Source organism: Magnolia sinica, chromosome 1 (genome assembly GCF_029962835.1).
Source record: "Magnolia sinica isolate HGM2019 chromosome 1, MsV1, whole genome shotgun sequence".
In the NCBI taxonomy this organism is placed as follows: Eukaryota; Viridiplantae; Streptophyta; class Magnoliopsida; order Magnoliales; family Magnoliaceae; genus Magnolia; species Magnolia sinica.
This window is the reverse complement of record NC_080573.1, coordinates 131,279,812-131,296,630: the sequence shown is the minus strand read 5'-3', so window position 1 is coordinate 131,296,630 and position 16,819 is coordinate 131,279,812. Positions and strand designations below refer to the sequence as shown.

General features: G+C 40.3%; 1 protein-coding gene across 1 annotated transcript; it reads right to left on the bottom strand.

The window, feature by feature from the left end:
- Positions 1-58: 58 nt before the first annotated feature.
- On the bottom strand, positions 59-3,635 carry LOC131217433 (probable protein phosphatase 2C 12). The gene is made up of 5 exons (XM_058212357.1): positions 3,411-3,635; positions 1,730-2,056; positions 1,297-1,414; positions 564-787; positions 59-435 (listed from the first exon to the last, which is right to left on the bottom strand). The coding sequence occupies exons 1-5, from the start codon at positions 3,585-3,587 to the stop codon at positions 250-252; spliced, it is 1,032 nt and encodes a 343-aa protein (XP_058068340.1). The 5' UTR covers positions 3,588-3,635; the 3' UTR covers positions 59-249.
- Positions 3,636-16,819: the final 13,184 nt, after the last annotated feature.

Below are 16,819 nucleotides of genomic sequence, written 5' to 3'. Positions count from 1 at the left end.
TGTTTCAAGTCGGTGAGTAAAAATCCATGATCTGATTAGGCTAAGAACCTCTATAAGATGATGGTAATGAGCCCATGCGGTGAATGCTGTATGGACCAGATCTTTTCCGATGCTCCTTCAGTGCAATACAGGCTAGGAGGCTTATAGTTCATATAAACATGGAATTCTTCTTTAAAGAAAGACTCTTTTCAGGGATGCAGACAAATACAAAGACTATCTTCTTTCTTTTCATGTGTTATTCAGCATCAGCTATTGTTGTTGCCTTCTCTCCTGCAGAAAGAGGCAAACAGCAGAGCAGTCATCCACCCTTGAAGATGGAAACTTGTGTTGCCACGCAAGAACTGCTGCATCGACCACCATTCTTGCTGCTGCTTCTTCGCTCTTCGCTGACCACACAATTGATGCAACTTGTATGTTGCTAAGCACGTCCCATACCTACATCCGATGGCCAGCATTCGACAAGAAAAGATTAAGATGATACCTGCATCCTTTCTTTCTGTTTTGAAAAATCCAAATGCAGTTGAAATAACCAATATAAACAAAGCGAGAAGAATTGGCCTTACCCCGTCAGTTGCTAGAACAAGAAACTGATCATTGCTGCTAATGCGATGATGGGTGATCTGAGGGGTGGCGATTATCCCGTAGTTTTTTAGCCTGAAGTCTCCAAAGGCACGAGCCATTGCAAGGCCAGGGAAGTCATCGTCCGGCAACCATACACGCTGTACGCTGGGCTCCTCTCTCAACGCAAATATCCGACCATTGGCTTTTGTTATACGCTCTGCTTCTTCTGCATGTTGATGGATTCAATGGCATGAGTATGGAAATAACCACACAGACGTGCATGATGTCTGCTAAATATGCATGCATCGTTACATGTAGGGCTGCTCCGGCCCAGATTTTGAAACTTGTCTGGCTGGGTCTATTCAAAATTTTGATTTTGCTTGGCCTGACTGGCGTTCCAGCCATTGACAGCCCTAGCTACATGTCTGAACACACGCAATGCATGTGACCGTTAGTTGATTACCAACATTTAGATGCCCTAGCTCAAAAATCAGGTGGGTCCACTCATCACAAATGCACGGGTTAGAAACATCCATCCATTTGCTCAATAAATGGTGGCCTGATCTTTGGGCCCAGGCATCTACATGGCAGGATCCACCTGATGAACGTCCTGGAGCTCACACTATTGTCCCATGCCAACGCGTGTGCGACTTGTGGGTGCAGCTGCCTTATGCACACGTGTGTGGGATTAAGAGAGTTAATGGATGCTGAAAGAGGGCATACAGAAAAACTTACCAGGTAGGCTGGGCTTTAAATCCGTAGTTAGTGGAACGGCTATTAAGGCACTTTCATCAGACATGGTCCCCAAAATTGCCCTTGAGTCACCAAGATTAGCAATAATAAGATCTTCATCCTGTTAATTAATCAAGGAAAAATACAAATTGAAAATATCACAATTCAAACCATCCAAACAACACCCAAGAAAATACAGACCCCGAAACTCCCACCTTTCACGCAGTGATCTGTACCGTCCAATCAATGGGCCATACCCTAAAAGTCTCCCAGAATGTAAGTCCTACCGGTCCAATCAACGTCCCACTTATGGATCATTCGACATTTCGGGTATGACCCACTCAAGAGGAGGCCCATCAATCAGACGGTTGGGGTCATCTGGCATCAGCACCGATGGAAGGTGGAGATGATTGCATATTTGGTTTATTACTGGTACCTGTTTGATGATGGCCACTGCAGTGGTCCCACTACAAGTACTGTCCAATTTCTCATGAAGCTTGAGTTCCTTGTCCATGGCCTTGAAAGCACTATGACATGCCTCTTTCCATCCATCAAATATCTTACTTGAAACTAAATCACCATCTAAGCTTTCATTAACATCTCCATAATCATCATTAGTGATGTGATTAAGCGAAGCAATCGCATTCCGTTGGTTTAATACCAACCACGGCAGCCGATCTCTCACTAATCTGCTTACTATGTGACCATTTCTTCCATGCCCATCGAACACTCCACAAAAAACTCCCCCTTCCATGCCATATCCCTTCAATAACAAATTAACCCAAGTTGGATTAGTTACTGGCCCACCTTGTAGATAATCAGGATAGTCTATCAGGTGGTTCCTAATGTAGACAGGCCTTGTTTGAGAAATCATACGAACCAGACAACCTTAACCATCCAACCAGTGGACTTAGAGTGGACCGTTAAAACAATTTGTTTATAGCCGTCCATTTGGATTGTCGGTTGGGTGGTTAGGATCATCCAACTTGTGAAAACTTTTGCCTGCGGGTGCATCAGATGGATGGTCTGGAAAATATAAATAAATAAATAAACTTCTGCTTAAGTATGTGAACAAAACATGGATCTTAATATCTTAATATTGAGTGATAGATTTTGATATCTTAAATGAGAGAAAAACAGAGATTTCAATTGTGCTAAATAAACCAGACACTGAAACTCAGTGCAAAAACCGTTTCAAGGGGCTACCACTCAGATGGACCAGAGCCTAAAATTCCCACCGTAGAATGTCTCTGGTCATTTAATCAATAGGCTGCTTTCTGGACAATGGACCAAAAATATGGACAGCCATAATAAAAAGGTCCATTGATTTTGAGATGCGAAGGAAACAAATCAATGGTTACATATACTGAGCTCTAGTGTATACAGCTTTTATATATATATATATATATATATATATATATATATATATATATATATATATATATATATATATATATATATATATATAAAAGGTTAGGGTGTTCCCTTCTCATTTTGTAGCGAGAATATTTCATATGGATACATGCAATCACACACAAACCATGTGCATCGGATAAATCCAATAAGAGAAATTGAACTCGCATACGTAGGGAGCACACTCACCACACTTGCCATTCACCCAAACCCTGTGCAAGTCTAGTGCATATATAGAGCTGTTTGCCATGAGGGATTCGTGAAATCCACCGATATTCAATCAACCATGTTTGTATTTTCTTGAAAATTTGCCAAATTCTCAAATTTCCTAAATCCCAATTCTCATAAATTCATATATGGGAGACAAATGCAAATCTATGGAACGAGAGAATTTCTTAGAAACAATAGAAGTTATTCTCTTCCTATAAATGCTCTCAAGTTCATATAGTTGTAGTTTGATTTCCAAATAGTGAATTTCAAGATCTGTTAAATCCAAATCCAAAACAAATATATAAATTTAACAAGTTCATGAATTTACCAAATCATATTCTAATTTCCTTGATGCCAAACAGCGTATCGCTGGTGAAAATTGTATATTTCCATCTCTAATGATGCATGAAACCATTGACAGCATAGCCTCTTTAGGCACGAGATAAGCAAATGGGCACACCCTGGTGCACTTTAGACAGAACCTGCAAACATACCTGGCATATGATGGCAGAATCCTGGTTAGGCCCTTTCTTCCCTTGCTGTGAATGGATAGATGCAAGCTTTGGAATCCCATTAGAACACAACCTCTTATCTACAAACACCACATTCTCATAACCCTCAATAACAATCTCTTGATTCTCCAAAGATGCTGAGGATATGCAGATACCCATAGCCAAGTGATGTAGATTCTCTTATCCTGCACCCCTTTTTATATAAAAGCCACATCCTTACGTGCACCACAGACTTCAATGGCTCATTTGGCGTAAGTTAGCAATATTTCATTCAATGGGCTAACAAGCACCCTTTCATACTGTTCAGTGATTGTGGATTTTAAAATTGTGGGTATTATTCTATAGCTTTCAGAGTCTTTAGACTACCCCCAGCTTTGCTTAAAGGGGCAAAACCAGCAAGTATAACATGGAAGACTGAGTCGACTAACGGACTCCTCTAACGTGCACCACATGTGGTCTATTGATAACATGCGCCATGGAGTCATTTCGAGTATGGTCTCCTTTTTAAAATTGAGAAATGAAAAATGTTCTAGTCCTCTCAGAGCACTATATTATAATGCTCCTGGTTGCGTCGGTTCATTTGGACAGTCCAATTGATAGATCTGAACGGTTCATTAAGTTCAGAATATATTTCAACGGCTACCTGCAAAAAATCGCACTGATCGGGTGATCAATTTGGCCTTATTTTATGTAGCCGTCCTTTTTCTAAGCCATGGATGGGATGGTTACGGTTGCCTTTCCCAGTGATTCTTTAGAAATATAAGCAATCCATGATGGATGAAGTTGCTGATTGGACCTATCTTGTGTAAATGATCTTGACCATCCATGTTTAAAAGGCCACTGATCAAATGGTTAATATTTTGTCAGATCAGTGGGATGTTTCCATGCTAGTGCATGGAAACGTTCCCATACACCTAGTTGCATTTGGACTCGTCAGCATCCATACCACCTATCTGAACCATCTGTTGGGTCTGGTTCATCCTTATTCTCTGTTATTATGGAAAATCACAGAAATTGGATGATCCTAGGCATTCGTGAATGGACCCATCTTGTTCAAATGACTTAACGGTTCAGATTATCTGATCGGTATGATTTTCTCAAGGCAGCGTATTAAGAGCTAACTAGACGAAATGAGATGGTCAGATAGGTGATGTGGATGGTAACAGATACATATGCAACTAGATGAATGGGAAAGCATCCACTCGATCACGTGTGTTCAAACGTACGGACGTATTGTAATTACCATTAGTTCGTGTGGGGCCCACCGTGATGATCACATGTATGGAAATCACAACGATCAGAAAATTCTAACCATCTGATGGGTGGCATGGTGAAAAGCTAAGATCGTTTAATGAGGCAATCCGAACCATCCCATCCATGGCTTGGGAAACAGATTGATGTAAGATAGACCGCAACATCTGCACCATATATTTTAAATATTAGCCCATGAAAATTCATGCTCCAGACCTGATGGACCGTCTGGATTGATCGATGAGACTCTCCAGGTGTCGCAACGCAACCGGGAGATTATAACTCTCCAGGCTCGAGTGGTCCACTCCGTTTTATATTTAGAAGTTGGGACGCTGGTTGAAAAGCTACACTTCGTCGGCGCAGGTTAATAAAATATATACACACTGGCTCACGTTAGCATTTTCAACTTCTAGAGATGGTAAGAGGGTTGACATTGAGATGGAGATAGAAACCTGAATTGATAACGGCTCTGATGAAACTATGAGATAAAAAACTGTGGTCACGCTCAGGAAGCGGATTGCCTGTGGCGGGTGCCACGTGTATATCCCTATGGCCCGAGCTCGTGGGGCCCACTGTACTGTATGTGTTTTATCCATGCCACCCATTTGTTTATCCAGCTCATTTTAGGACAATAGCCTAAAAATTATACAGATCCGAAGATCAAGTGGACCACACTATAGAAAACAATGGGGATTGAACGCTCACCGTTGAAAACTTCTTGGGTGCCACAGAAGTATTTGTGCTTTCCCTTCGTGTAGGTCCATGTGACCTTGTAAAAGCTAGGATGGAAAATACCGTTGGTCCTAAAAAATATTCAACAGTTCGCGTTCAATCCCCACTGTTTTCTGTGGCGTGGTTCACTCATGCTTTCGATCTACATTACTTTTTGGCTCATTCACTAAAATCATCTGAAAAACATAAATAGACGGCGTGGATAAAATGCATATACATGTCTGTGGGCCCTACATTGGGTCACGTCTTGCTAGAGCTAGCCAAAATCTGATTCGATCCGACAGTTCCAACCCGATCCGATCCGAACTGAAGGCCGGGATCGAGTATGCCCACTTAAATCCGACCGTACATTAGATCGAGTTCGGATTAGTGGTCAATTCAGACCGATTCGATATATGATGGAAATCAATATTTCTACTTTTTCATGTGGTAAGGTCCACTTGAGCTTTGGATATGCATCAATTTTGGGTTCAACCCCTAAAATGATATGGAAAAACGAATGGACGGCGTGGATAAACCACATGCATTTACGGTGGGCCCAACAGAGTTTACTCAGTAGATAAGAGCGTACTGAGTAACTTGAATATGCAATTTCGTGTGAAAGTGAAACACACTGGCTGTACAGCTGGTGTAGATACATGTCGTGAGAAGACGAGCGTAGATGCACCTCAAGCTCCGATTTGTACGAACGGCTCAAATGAAATCAAAGTTACATGAGCCCCACAATGATGTATTTATTATATCCATACTGTTTATCCATTTTTCGTGATCATTTTAGAGCATTTGAAAAAAAAAATGAATTGTATCTAAAGCTCAAATGGACCACATCAAAAATAACAGCGAGGATAACAATTTCCGCCGTTAAAAAATTCGTAGGGCCCACCATAATGCTTATTTTCCATCTAATCTGTTAATAAGGTTAAAAATACATGGATGAAGAGGAAAAACAAATTTCATATTAATCCGAAACTTCCGTGATCTCCAAAAGGGTTTCAATGGTAAAAGTTCAATCCCCCACCGTTTTTTGCAGTGTGGTCCAACTGATCTTTAAATCTATCTTATTTTTCGACTCAAGCCTTAAGACGAACTCTCCAAATGGATGAACGGTTTGGATATAACACATACCTCATAGTTTGACCCACGGACCCAACCCAATCTGACTCGGTTCGGGTCAAGCCAAATGCGCATCGGAACGGTTCGAGTCAGATGTTCCGGACTAGGTCCCAGATTAGATTGAATTTGGATCAGCCCATGTAGATTTCAGACCGAATCGAGTTGGACCCAATCTGATCCGACTCGGTCTGATGCCCAGCTCTACGTCTTGCTACGAGATATCCCTGTGGCGGGTGACACAGCCATAAAGGGAACTTGCTTACTTAGGCTCAACATGTGTTTTTAAGCTGGCAAAAATGAATGGACGGGGTGGATAAAAAGCATATATCATGGTGGGCCCACAAAACGTGGGCCACATCGTGACACAGGCATATCCCTGTACCAGGTGCCACGGCAACCCGCTTTTGGGAACGGATTGGCTACTCCCCCTCCACCAGCCAATGGCTAATGGCTGGTGCACTATGGGCCCCACCATGATGTATTCGTTTCATCCATTCCGTCCATCTATTTTTGTAGATCATTTTATGGTATGATACCAAAAATGAGGTACATTCCATTCTAAAGTGGACCACATTATAGGAAACAGTATTGAATGAACATTGACCATTAAAAACTTTTTAGGGGCCATAAAAGTTTTGGATCAAGCTGATCTTTGTTATTTTGCTTCATCTGGGTCTGTATGACCTAATTAAAAGATTGGATTTCAAATAAATAGTACAGTGAGCCTTAGGAGGATTTTAATGGTGCATATCCAATTACTATTGTTTTCCTGTGGTGTGGTCCACATGAGATTTTTATCCCTCTCATTTCTTGGATCAAGCACTAAAATGATCTGTAAAAATGGATGAAGGGAACGGAGGAAGCACATACATCATTGTGGGGCCACAGAGCACCGACCACCAGCCACCGGGCTGGTGGCTGGGAAAGTGGCATGGGACGCGGATTAGCCAATCCGTTTCTTCCGCTTCCTCAGTCTTAGCATGGGACGCGGATTAGCTACTGACTGGTTGAGTAGCGAGACTCTCTACTGAAGTCGCGTCACCAGTTGGGTATGTATTTTTTGTATCCACACCGTCCGTTCATTTTAAGAGACCATTTTAGGGCATGAGGTAAAGAATGAGTCAGATTCAAATCACGAGTGGACCCCACCATAGAAAACAGTGGAGAGAGTGACGCCACCATTAAAAACTTATAAGGGCCATAAAAGTTAAGATGATATTTGTGTTTTCCCTTCTTTAACGTATGTGTTAACTTATGAATAGGTTGGATCTCAAATAAACATCAAGGTGGACCTTAGGAAGGTTTCAATGGTGGGCGTCACTCTCTACACTATTTTCAGTGGTGGGGTCCACTACAATTTAGATCTGCCTCGTTCTTTGGCTCATGCCCTGTAATTGATCTCTCCAAATGGATGGACGGTGTCAATACAACACATACATCATGGTGGGACCCACAGAACTTGGTGACGTCACTTCACAGGGAGTCGCGCTGCTCAACCTGTAAGTACCTAACCCGTGTCCCCTAGCACGTGTTTTACAGGGAAACGGATTGGCTACTCCCCCTGCCACCAGCCAATGGCTTGTGGTGGGTGCTCTGTGGGCCCCATCATGATGTATGTGTTTCATCAATGCCGTCCATCTATTTTTCTAGATCATTTTATGGTATTATACAAAAAATGATTATATTCCAATCTCAACTGGACCACAGTATAGGAAACAGTGTTGAATGAATGTCAACCATTAAAAACTTTTTGGGGCCCATAAAAGTATTAGATCAAGCTGATCTTTGTTTTTCCCCTTCATCTGGGTCTTTATGACCTAATCAACAGATTGGATGTAAAAAAAAAAGTAAAGTGGGCCTTAGTAGGATTTAAATGATGGATATCCAATCACTACTGTTTTCCTGTGGTGTGGTCCACCTGAGATTTATATCCCTCTCATTTTTGGAGCACTAACTAAAATCATCTTTAAAAATTCATGAACGGAATGGATGAAACACATACATCATGGTGGGGCCCACAGATCACCGACCATCAGCCACGGGGCTGGTGTCAAGGGGAGTAGCCAATCCGTTCCGTTTTACATCGGAGAAAATGACCACTGTAGACAAAACCTTTTACCCAGCGGTTTTTAGGAAGGAATACAAACTTAAGTTACCAACTTAGACTAGCACGTGCGGACAGCGACTTTGAAGACGAAACTACCCCTCCTTTTCACTGCGAAGACGAGCGCTGACGCTCCTCCAACTGAGAGTTGTACGAACGGCTTAAAAGAGATTAAAGTTACATGGCCCACAGCTATGTATTTATTATATCCACAACGTTCATCCATATTTCAAGATCATTTCGGAGCATTATCAACAAAAATAAAATCATATCCAAAGATCAACTGGGCCACTCCACACAGAGCAGCGGAAAATTGATTTTCATCGTTGAAACTTTTGTAGGGCCCACCATAACATTTATTTTCCATCCAATCTATTCATAAGGTCACAAAGATCTGGATGAAGAGTAAAAAAAAATTTCATAATGATCCAAAACTTGTGTGGCCCCTAAAAGGGTTTCAGCGGTAGACGTTCAAGCAGAATGGTAATGGCGTGTGGACAGGGATACGGATATAGCTACGGTTATAATCCGTAGCCATAACAGTTGCTTGGCGATCAATCATGGATCCCGTGATTCCACCACAAGTCGCTGTCCCTATCGGTGATTAATCGTGATTCCACCGCAAGTCGCTATCCCTATCGTCGATTAATCGCAGAATCCATGATTCCACCCCCGATCTATGGCTACGGATTATAACCGTAGCTATAACCGTATCCCTATGCACTTTCTTTTTTATTTTCCTTTTTTTCTTTTTTTTACATGGAGAATTTTATTCTACCTACATTTTTTTCTAACACATTTATATAAATATGTAAATATAAGCATATAAAAAAAATTTCTCTTTTTTTTCATTTCTTTCTTTATTCATATAAAAAGAATATTTTCTAAATCAAAATTAGTTACTTGACGTACCATATATAATTTTAGGGTTGAAAGTTGGGCGGGCTCAACCTGACCAACCTGTGACCAACCCGACATTGGGTTGGGCTTGGTCAGGATGTATCGGGTTTGGTCTTGGGGTTGAGCCATACAAACAACAACTCGATAAAACTTGAGTTGGGCTTAGGTTGAGGTCTCGGGAATTGCCAGGAAATGCATGGACATGACCATGAAGTGAAGGAAAATGACCATGAAATATATGGAAATGACCATGAAATGACCGTGAAATGCATGGAAATGACCGTGAAGTGAAAGGAAATGACCGTGAAATGCATGGAAATGACCGTGAAATGAAACGCAATTGCCAGGATTGACCGTGAAATGCATGGAAATGACTGTGAAATGAAACGCAATCGCCAGGATTGACCGTGAAATGCATGGAAATGACAGTGAAATGAAACGGAATCACTGGGATTGCCCGTGAAATGCATGGAAATGACCGTGAAGTGAAGGGAATTGACCGTGAAATGCATGGAAATGACCATGAAATGAAATGGAATCGCCGGGATTGACCGTGAAATGCATGGAAATGACCGTGAAGTGAAAGGAAATGACCGTGAAATGCATGGAAATGACCGTGAAATGAAACAGAATCGCCGGGATTGACCGTGAAATGCATGGAAATGACCGTGAAATGAAACGGAATCACCGGGATTGCCCGTGAAATGCATGGAAATGACCGTGAAGTGAAGGGAATTGACCGTGAAATGCATGGAAATGACTGTGAATCAAAACGGAATCGCCAGGATTGACCGTGAAATGCATGGAAATGACCGTGAAGTGAAGCGAATTGACCGTGAGCGAGGGAAGCTAGAAATTAAGCGAGACAACGTACAAATTAAACGAGACAACCTAGGAAATGAGCGAGGAAACCCGGTCGACCCCACAAATGGCATTCACACCCCAAACATTTGAGATCATTTTTTGTTCCTCTAATAATTGAAACAAGGAGAAACAAGTTTTTAAAATAAGGCAAAAACCAACTTTGGTGTATGTGAAATCTTTTCGTATTTCAATTTTTGACTCAAGGTCAAGGGCTATTGATAAGCATAAACTGGAAATTGAGCGGGCCAAACTAGAAAATGAGCGGGATAAACTAGAATTTGAGCGGGCCAAACTGGAAATTTGAGCGGGATAAACTGAAAATTGAGCGGGCCAAATTGGAAATTGAGCGGGACAAACTAGAAATTGAGCGGGCCAAACTGGAAAATGAGCGAGACAAACTGGAAATTAAGCGGGCCAAACTAGAAATTGAGCAGGATAAACTGGAAATTGAGCGGGACAAACAGGAAATTGAGCGGGCAAACATGAAAATGAGCGGGACAAACTAGAATTTCAGTAAGACAAACTGAAAATTGAGCGGACAAACATGGAAATGAGTGGGACAAATTAGAATTTCAACGGGCCAAACTGGAAATTGAGCGGGCAAACATGGAAATGGGCAGGAAAAACTAGAATTTCAGCGAGCCAAACTGAAAATTGAGCGCGCAAACATGGAAATGAGCGGGACAAACTGAAAATTGAGCGGGCCAAACTGAAAATTGAGTGGGCCAAACTGGAAATTGAGTGGGACAAACTGGAAAATGAGTAGGCCATCCACCTCCAGAGTTATGAACAGACCTGAACAAGAAGAGAATGGCTAGCTTTGCCAACTTCAACTGCTCTTGGGAGTAGTTAATAAACTCTAAAAGATTGAAAATTCATTGTCCTTACACAAATGTGCAAGTCCTGAAACATGGCAAATATCAGACTGGTCATATCATTTTTTTAGGTACGTTAGAATTGTGCTTTGACATAATGAATACCTTGGGAAATAAGCCACTTTCAAAATACCTACCAATATAGCTTCTCCAATTTTACCAATTATAAAGGTAAGTCTTTAGAATTTTAAGAAACAAAACTATGTGAGATTACTTCAGGATCATTTGAATTGGGGGCATCTAGATGCATTGGATATTTCAATTACCAGGCATTGCAATGCCTGGATGGTGTAACTGCTGGCAATTGAACATAAAACAATGAAAAGCTGAAAAGTTGTAAACATAACATAAAACAATGGCTCTTCGATATAAACACATAAAACTTGTAGTAGAAGACATAGAACATTGTGGGGATGTTCTATGCACAATGAAGCCAAAATGTGAACTATTTAGACCACCTAAGGTGGATCCTACATTTATAGGGCTAGGGTATATCTAAGATTCTTCATCAGTTATAGGGGATGCACCTAATATAAGTTTCCAACAACCCAGAGTATATCTACCAGATTACTCAATTTTTATGAAAATGTTCCTCAAACGAACATCCTAGCTTATCCTCTTGAGGCTACATGCCTCTAGAATGCCAAGAATATCTCCTGATTGCTGAGAAACCATTTCTGAATGGTCTCTTAATTTGGTGCTAGGGACCAAACATCCAACCTTTTCTAATTCAAATCCTTTTGGATGAAAAAGCAGAATAATATTGGGATACTCCATTATGAACCAACCCTATTGGTTCATCGATAAATCCGTGACCACTTCTTTGTTAATTGTGTAGTGAATTGGTTGTAGCATCACCCGTGGAGGATTATTTTATATACATTGACGATCTCCCATGTCCTAATAAGACTCCTCAGCTCATTTGCCAGTGTTATTTCCACCATTTTCTTAGAATTATACATCATATGTTGTAGGAAGAATTTCAATCCTTCTATGAATAAATTCTATCCTTGTTGGGAGTATTTGAAATTTTATTAGGGTGAGAAGTTGGGGTTCTCCATCTTCGAATTAGTTGTGTGAATAATAGTAGAATCCCTTGTTTGCTTTTAGTGCTTGTATGTAACGGTTATGAGTTATCTACAAATGTGATGTGAAGAGTTGATCCAAATTACTTGTCTTCCTTTTTTAGCAACTAGCCAAGGAAAACGTAACTAAATAAGACTTTAATTTCACTACTAAACTATGGAGGTGTCCCAAAAGAATACTTTATGGATCTTTTGAGGAATGCTTTGAATGATGCTCAATTTTCAATTTGTCCCACTCAATTTCCCAATTTCCAGTTTGGCCCGCTCAATTTCTAGTTTGAGCGTGACTGGATTACAAAAAGTAAATAAATTGAATCTTGTATGTTTTAAGTTGTAACAACGAGTTCCACTTTTATTGAAGTGTGTGTGTGTGTGTGTGTGTGTGTGTGTGTGTGTGTATATAATATCTTTTTATCTTTTTAGATAGTATGCTTCATCTTAGCCTTATATCAGTAGAGTTTTAAGCCCATCCTTGCAAAGTTTTGTTTCTTGCATTCGGTACACAACCGTCTAATTGTTCATATTTGAAACCCATCTAACATGCTCACCTACAACTAAATGCTGTGAAATCCCATAGCACATCTTACGAATTCAGGAGATATAACAGAATTTTTAGTAATCTCAAATTCTACAGAGTGAAAACCAGGTAATAGACCCAATCTAAGAGGAGCCACCAAGTGGTACTGCTTCAGCGCTTCCTAGTCCACATGAAATATATATCAATCCACGAATTTTAGTGCTAGTGGAAAAAGTATATAATATCCATTGGAGGACTAATGTGTTATTCCAATGTTGATGCCTAACAGATACTTTACAGCCAATGACACAGCCCAATATTGACATTTGTGTGCGAGAACAATGTTTGAGATGTACATGAACGAGCCCAAGAACTACCTTTTTCTTTTTCTTTTTTAACCAACCATTTCTTTTTCTTTTGTTGTTTTTTCCCCCTGTAATTGACACAGCTTCTGTTAATGAAAACTAAGGGACTCGAAATGCAATATCAAGGTAAAGGTAACATGCATTCCTTTGTTGGTGTGTCAGTGACCACACTAGCTTCCCTCGAAACATGATAAAAATATCAGCACATACCTTATACCAACTTTTTTAGTTTTGCTAACAACGAAATTTGATCTGCATTTTCTACATCTTTTTCCACTATAACTAGCCTAGAAAATAAATGAGACTCACCTGCCTTGTTGGAGTCTCACCGGTCTGAAACACCATATTGTTTCTCCCTAGTCACTTCTCATAACACCAACTAAATTTTTTTTGTCCGTGTTGTCGCTATTCAAGCTCTTTCCATACAGATGCCAAAGTGACACAAAACCCATTTTCACTAAATTCAACCAACTGATAAAAAAATTTTGATCATGTCTCTCACTCACTTCTAATGATACTCTGTTTTTAAAGAATTTCTTATTCCTTTCCTTCTAGATCCACCAGATTATGTCAAATGAAAGCATCCTCAAAATTCTCCCTACTTGATTAAACAACAATTTCATCCTCCCACCGACGACCAAGGCCACTTTTTTGGAGAACCCAACAAATTAAAAAGCGTTTGAAGAAGTTCCATATCCCTAGGCATTCTACAAACAAGATATAGGTGATTGAATGATTATTCTATTTCTCTACACAAGTGGCACATTTCTTGCTTGCTGAGGTCATATCATCTTTGCTGAAATCTCATACTCTGGAAGATCCTACCCTTTTTTTTGCTGTTGTGGCCTGAAAATATCTTTGGAGGCTTCCTGTCTCTTCATGGCACCCAACAATGTAATAATGACATTAAGTAAACATGGCAATTAGAAAACACTGGTTTGATGAGAGTAATTCAGCCTCCAGACAAATTGAATGTTTTTTTTTAAAGGCAAATTCATTACCAAAAGGTCTTTGTATTCAAATACGCACATTCATTTGTTGTCTGCTGGTCACATGTAGGACTGTAAATGAGTCAGGTCCAGGCCAAGCGAAAACAAATTTTTAGTCTGAAAATTTATTTCATAGCATGTTTAGATGAATGTCCTTTCAAAAAATTTGTTTGTGGGAACGTTGTTTGGAGCATTAATTCAGTTTACTATGAGGAATTCTATGTTTTCCTTGCATTTAGTTTTCATCCTTTTTCAATTGACTGATTCTTTGTTTTTATGTTGTAGAGTCTTCTAGCGGTGGTTTGCCCTTGAAAAATTACAGAAGACACACAAGAGAAGTTATCGGTATAGTTGTCGGATGTGTAAGTGGACTACTGATACTTGCATCCATTTTCAATCTAGGGTGGATGAAGGATGCACCTGACCATATGCGAGTGCACACAGACTCACCAAGATTTGTATTTTCATCAGTATTGTAATTGTAATTGTAATTGATTGAATGAAGGATTGTAATTGATTCATTATTGAATGAATGATTGTCATTGAATGTATATATAATTATGCAGGTGGTAATTAAATAAATGAATGATTATAATGTTTTTAAATGTAGGAAATTGCCTGCTAGTCACATGTGGGATTTACTTTTTATAAATATGTGTTAAGAGAAAATGTAGGTAGAATAAAATTCTCCATCTAAAAGAAATGAAAAAAAATAAATTTACGGTACGGTTATTGCTACGGTTATAAACCATAGCCATAGATCGGCGAACCTCACAGCGAGTTGGGGTGGAATCGCCGAATCCACGATTGATCTCCGATCGTCACAGCGACTTGCGGTGGAATCGCAAGATCCGCGATTGATCGCCGATCTTCGGATTATCTATAGCTACGGATTAAAACCGTAGCAATATCTGTATCCATTTTTTTGACATGGAGAATTTTATTCCACTTGCACATAGTTATAATCAATATGTATATATAAGCATATAAACAAAATTTTATCTCTTTTTTCTCCATTTCTTTCTTTAACCATATAACAAGAATATTTTCTAAACTAAAATTAGTTATTTGGCGTATCATATAGGATTTTATGGCTGAAAGTTGGGCGGGACAAATTGGAAATTGAGCGGGTCAAACTGGAAATTGAGCGGGCCAAACTGAAAATTGAGCGGGCAAACATGAAAATGAGCGGGACAAACTGGAAAATGAGCGGGCCAAACAGGAAATTGAGCAGGCCAAACTGGAAATTGAGCGGGATAAACTGAAAATTGAGCGAGACAAACTGGAAATCGAGCAGGACAAGCTGAAAATTGAGCGGCCCAAACTGGAAATTTAGTGGGACAAATTGGAATTGAGCGGGCCAAACTGGAAAATGAGCCGGCCAAACTGGAAATTGAGCGGGACAAACTAGAAATTGAGTGGACCAAACTAGGAAATGAGCGGGCCAAACTGAAAATTGAGCAGGCCAAACTAGAAATTGATTAGGCCAAACTGAAAATTAAGTGGGCTAAACTGGCCTAACTGGAAATTGAGCGAGACAAACTGAAAAATGAGCGGGACAAACTGGAAATTGAGCCGGACAAACTGGAAATTGAGCGGGCAAACATGGAAATGAGCGGGACAAACTGAAAATTGAACGGGCCAAACTAGAATTTCAGCGGGCCAAACTGAAAATTGAGCGGGCCAAACTGGAAATTGAGCGGACCTAACTGGAAATTGAGCGGGCCTAACTAGAATTTGAGTAGGACAAACTGGAAATTGAGTGGGCCAAACAGGAAATTGAGCGGGACAAACTGGAAAATGAGCGGGCCATCCACCTCCAGAGCCATGAACAGACCTGAACAATGCATGGAAATTACTGTGAAATGAAACGAAATCGCCGGAATTGACCGTGAAATGCATGGTAATGACCGTGAAGTAAAGACATCATTCACAACAATATACAGCTCCTACAAAATTTACATCAAACCTAAGACTACTCGGATTGAAAGGCCAACTCGAGGCGAGTAAAGTTGAGTTCAAGCCGAGTTTGACTATGGTGTATTACAACTCGACTCGACTCGAACTCGACTTGACTCAGCATGGACGAGTCAAGCCGAGCTTGGCCCACCTCGACTCGAGTCGAACTCGACTTAATCCATCCATCATGAAGGGAAGAAAATTTAATAAGAGGTCCCAACTTAATGACTCCAAAAACCCACTCAGCCACTTCTTCTATGTACAACCGCATGGGCTTGGATATGTGTACGACTGTATGAAACCCTCCCATACTGTATGGTTTTTTGCATAAACCCAACAATAAGGCTACCAGTTCTGGATATATGGGACCAAGTCCAATCAATGAAATTTGATTGGATATGTGGGCCTCAAATTGGACCTTAAATCATGTCCTGAGTCTACCACTAGCCAGCCATGGGACCAAGTCCTTCATTAGATAGACAACATTCCAATGGCTATGTTGCTGAAACTGCCTAGTAGGAAATCTTCATCCTTCCCTATTGTCATTTCAGGGCTTTATCCTAAAAATAAGAGGGATATAAATCTTAGATGTACCACAATACAGGAAAATAATAGTGATTGGATATCCATCATTTAA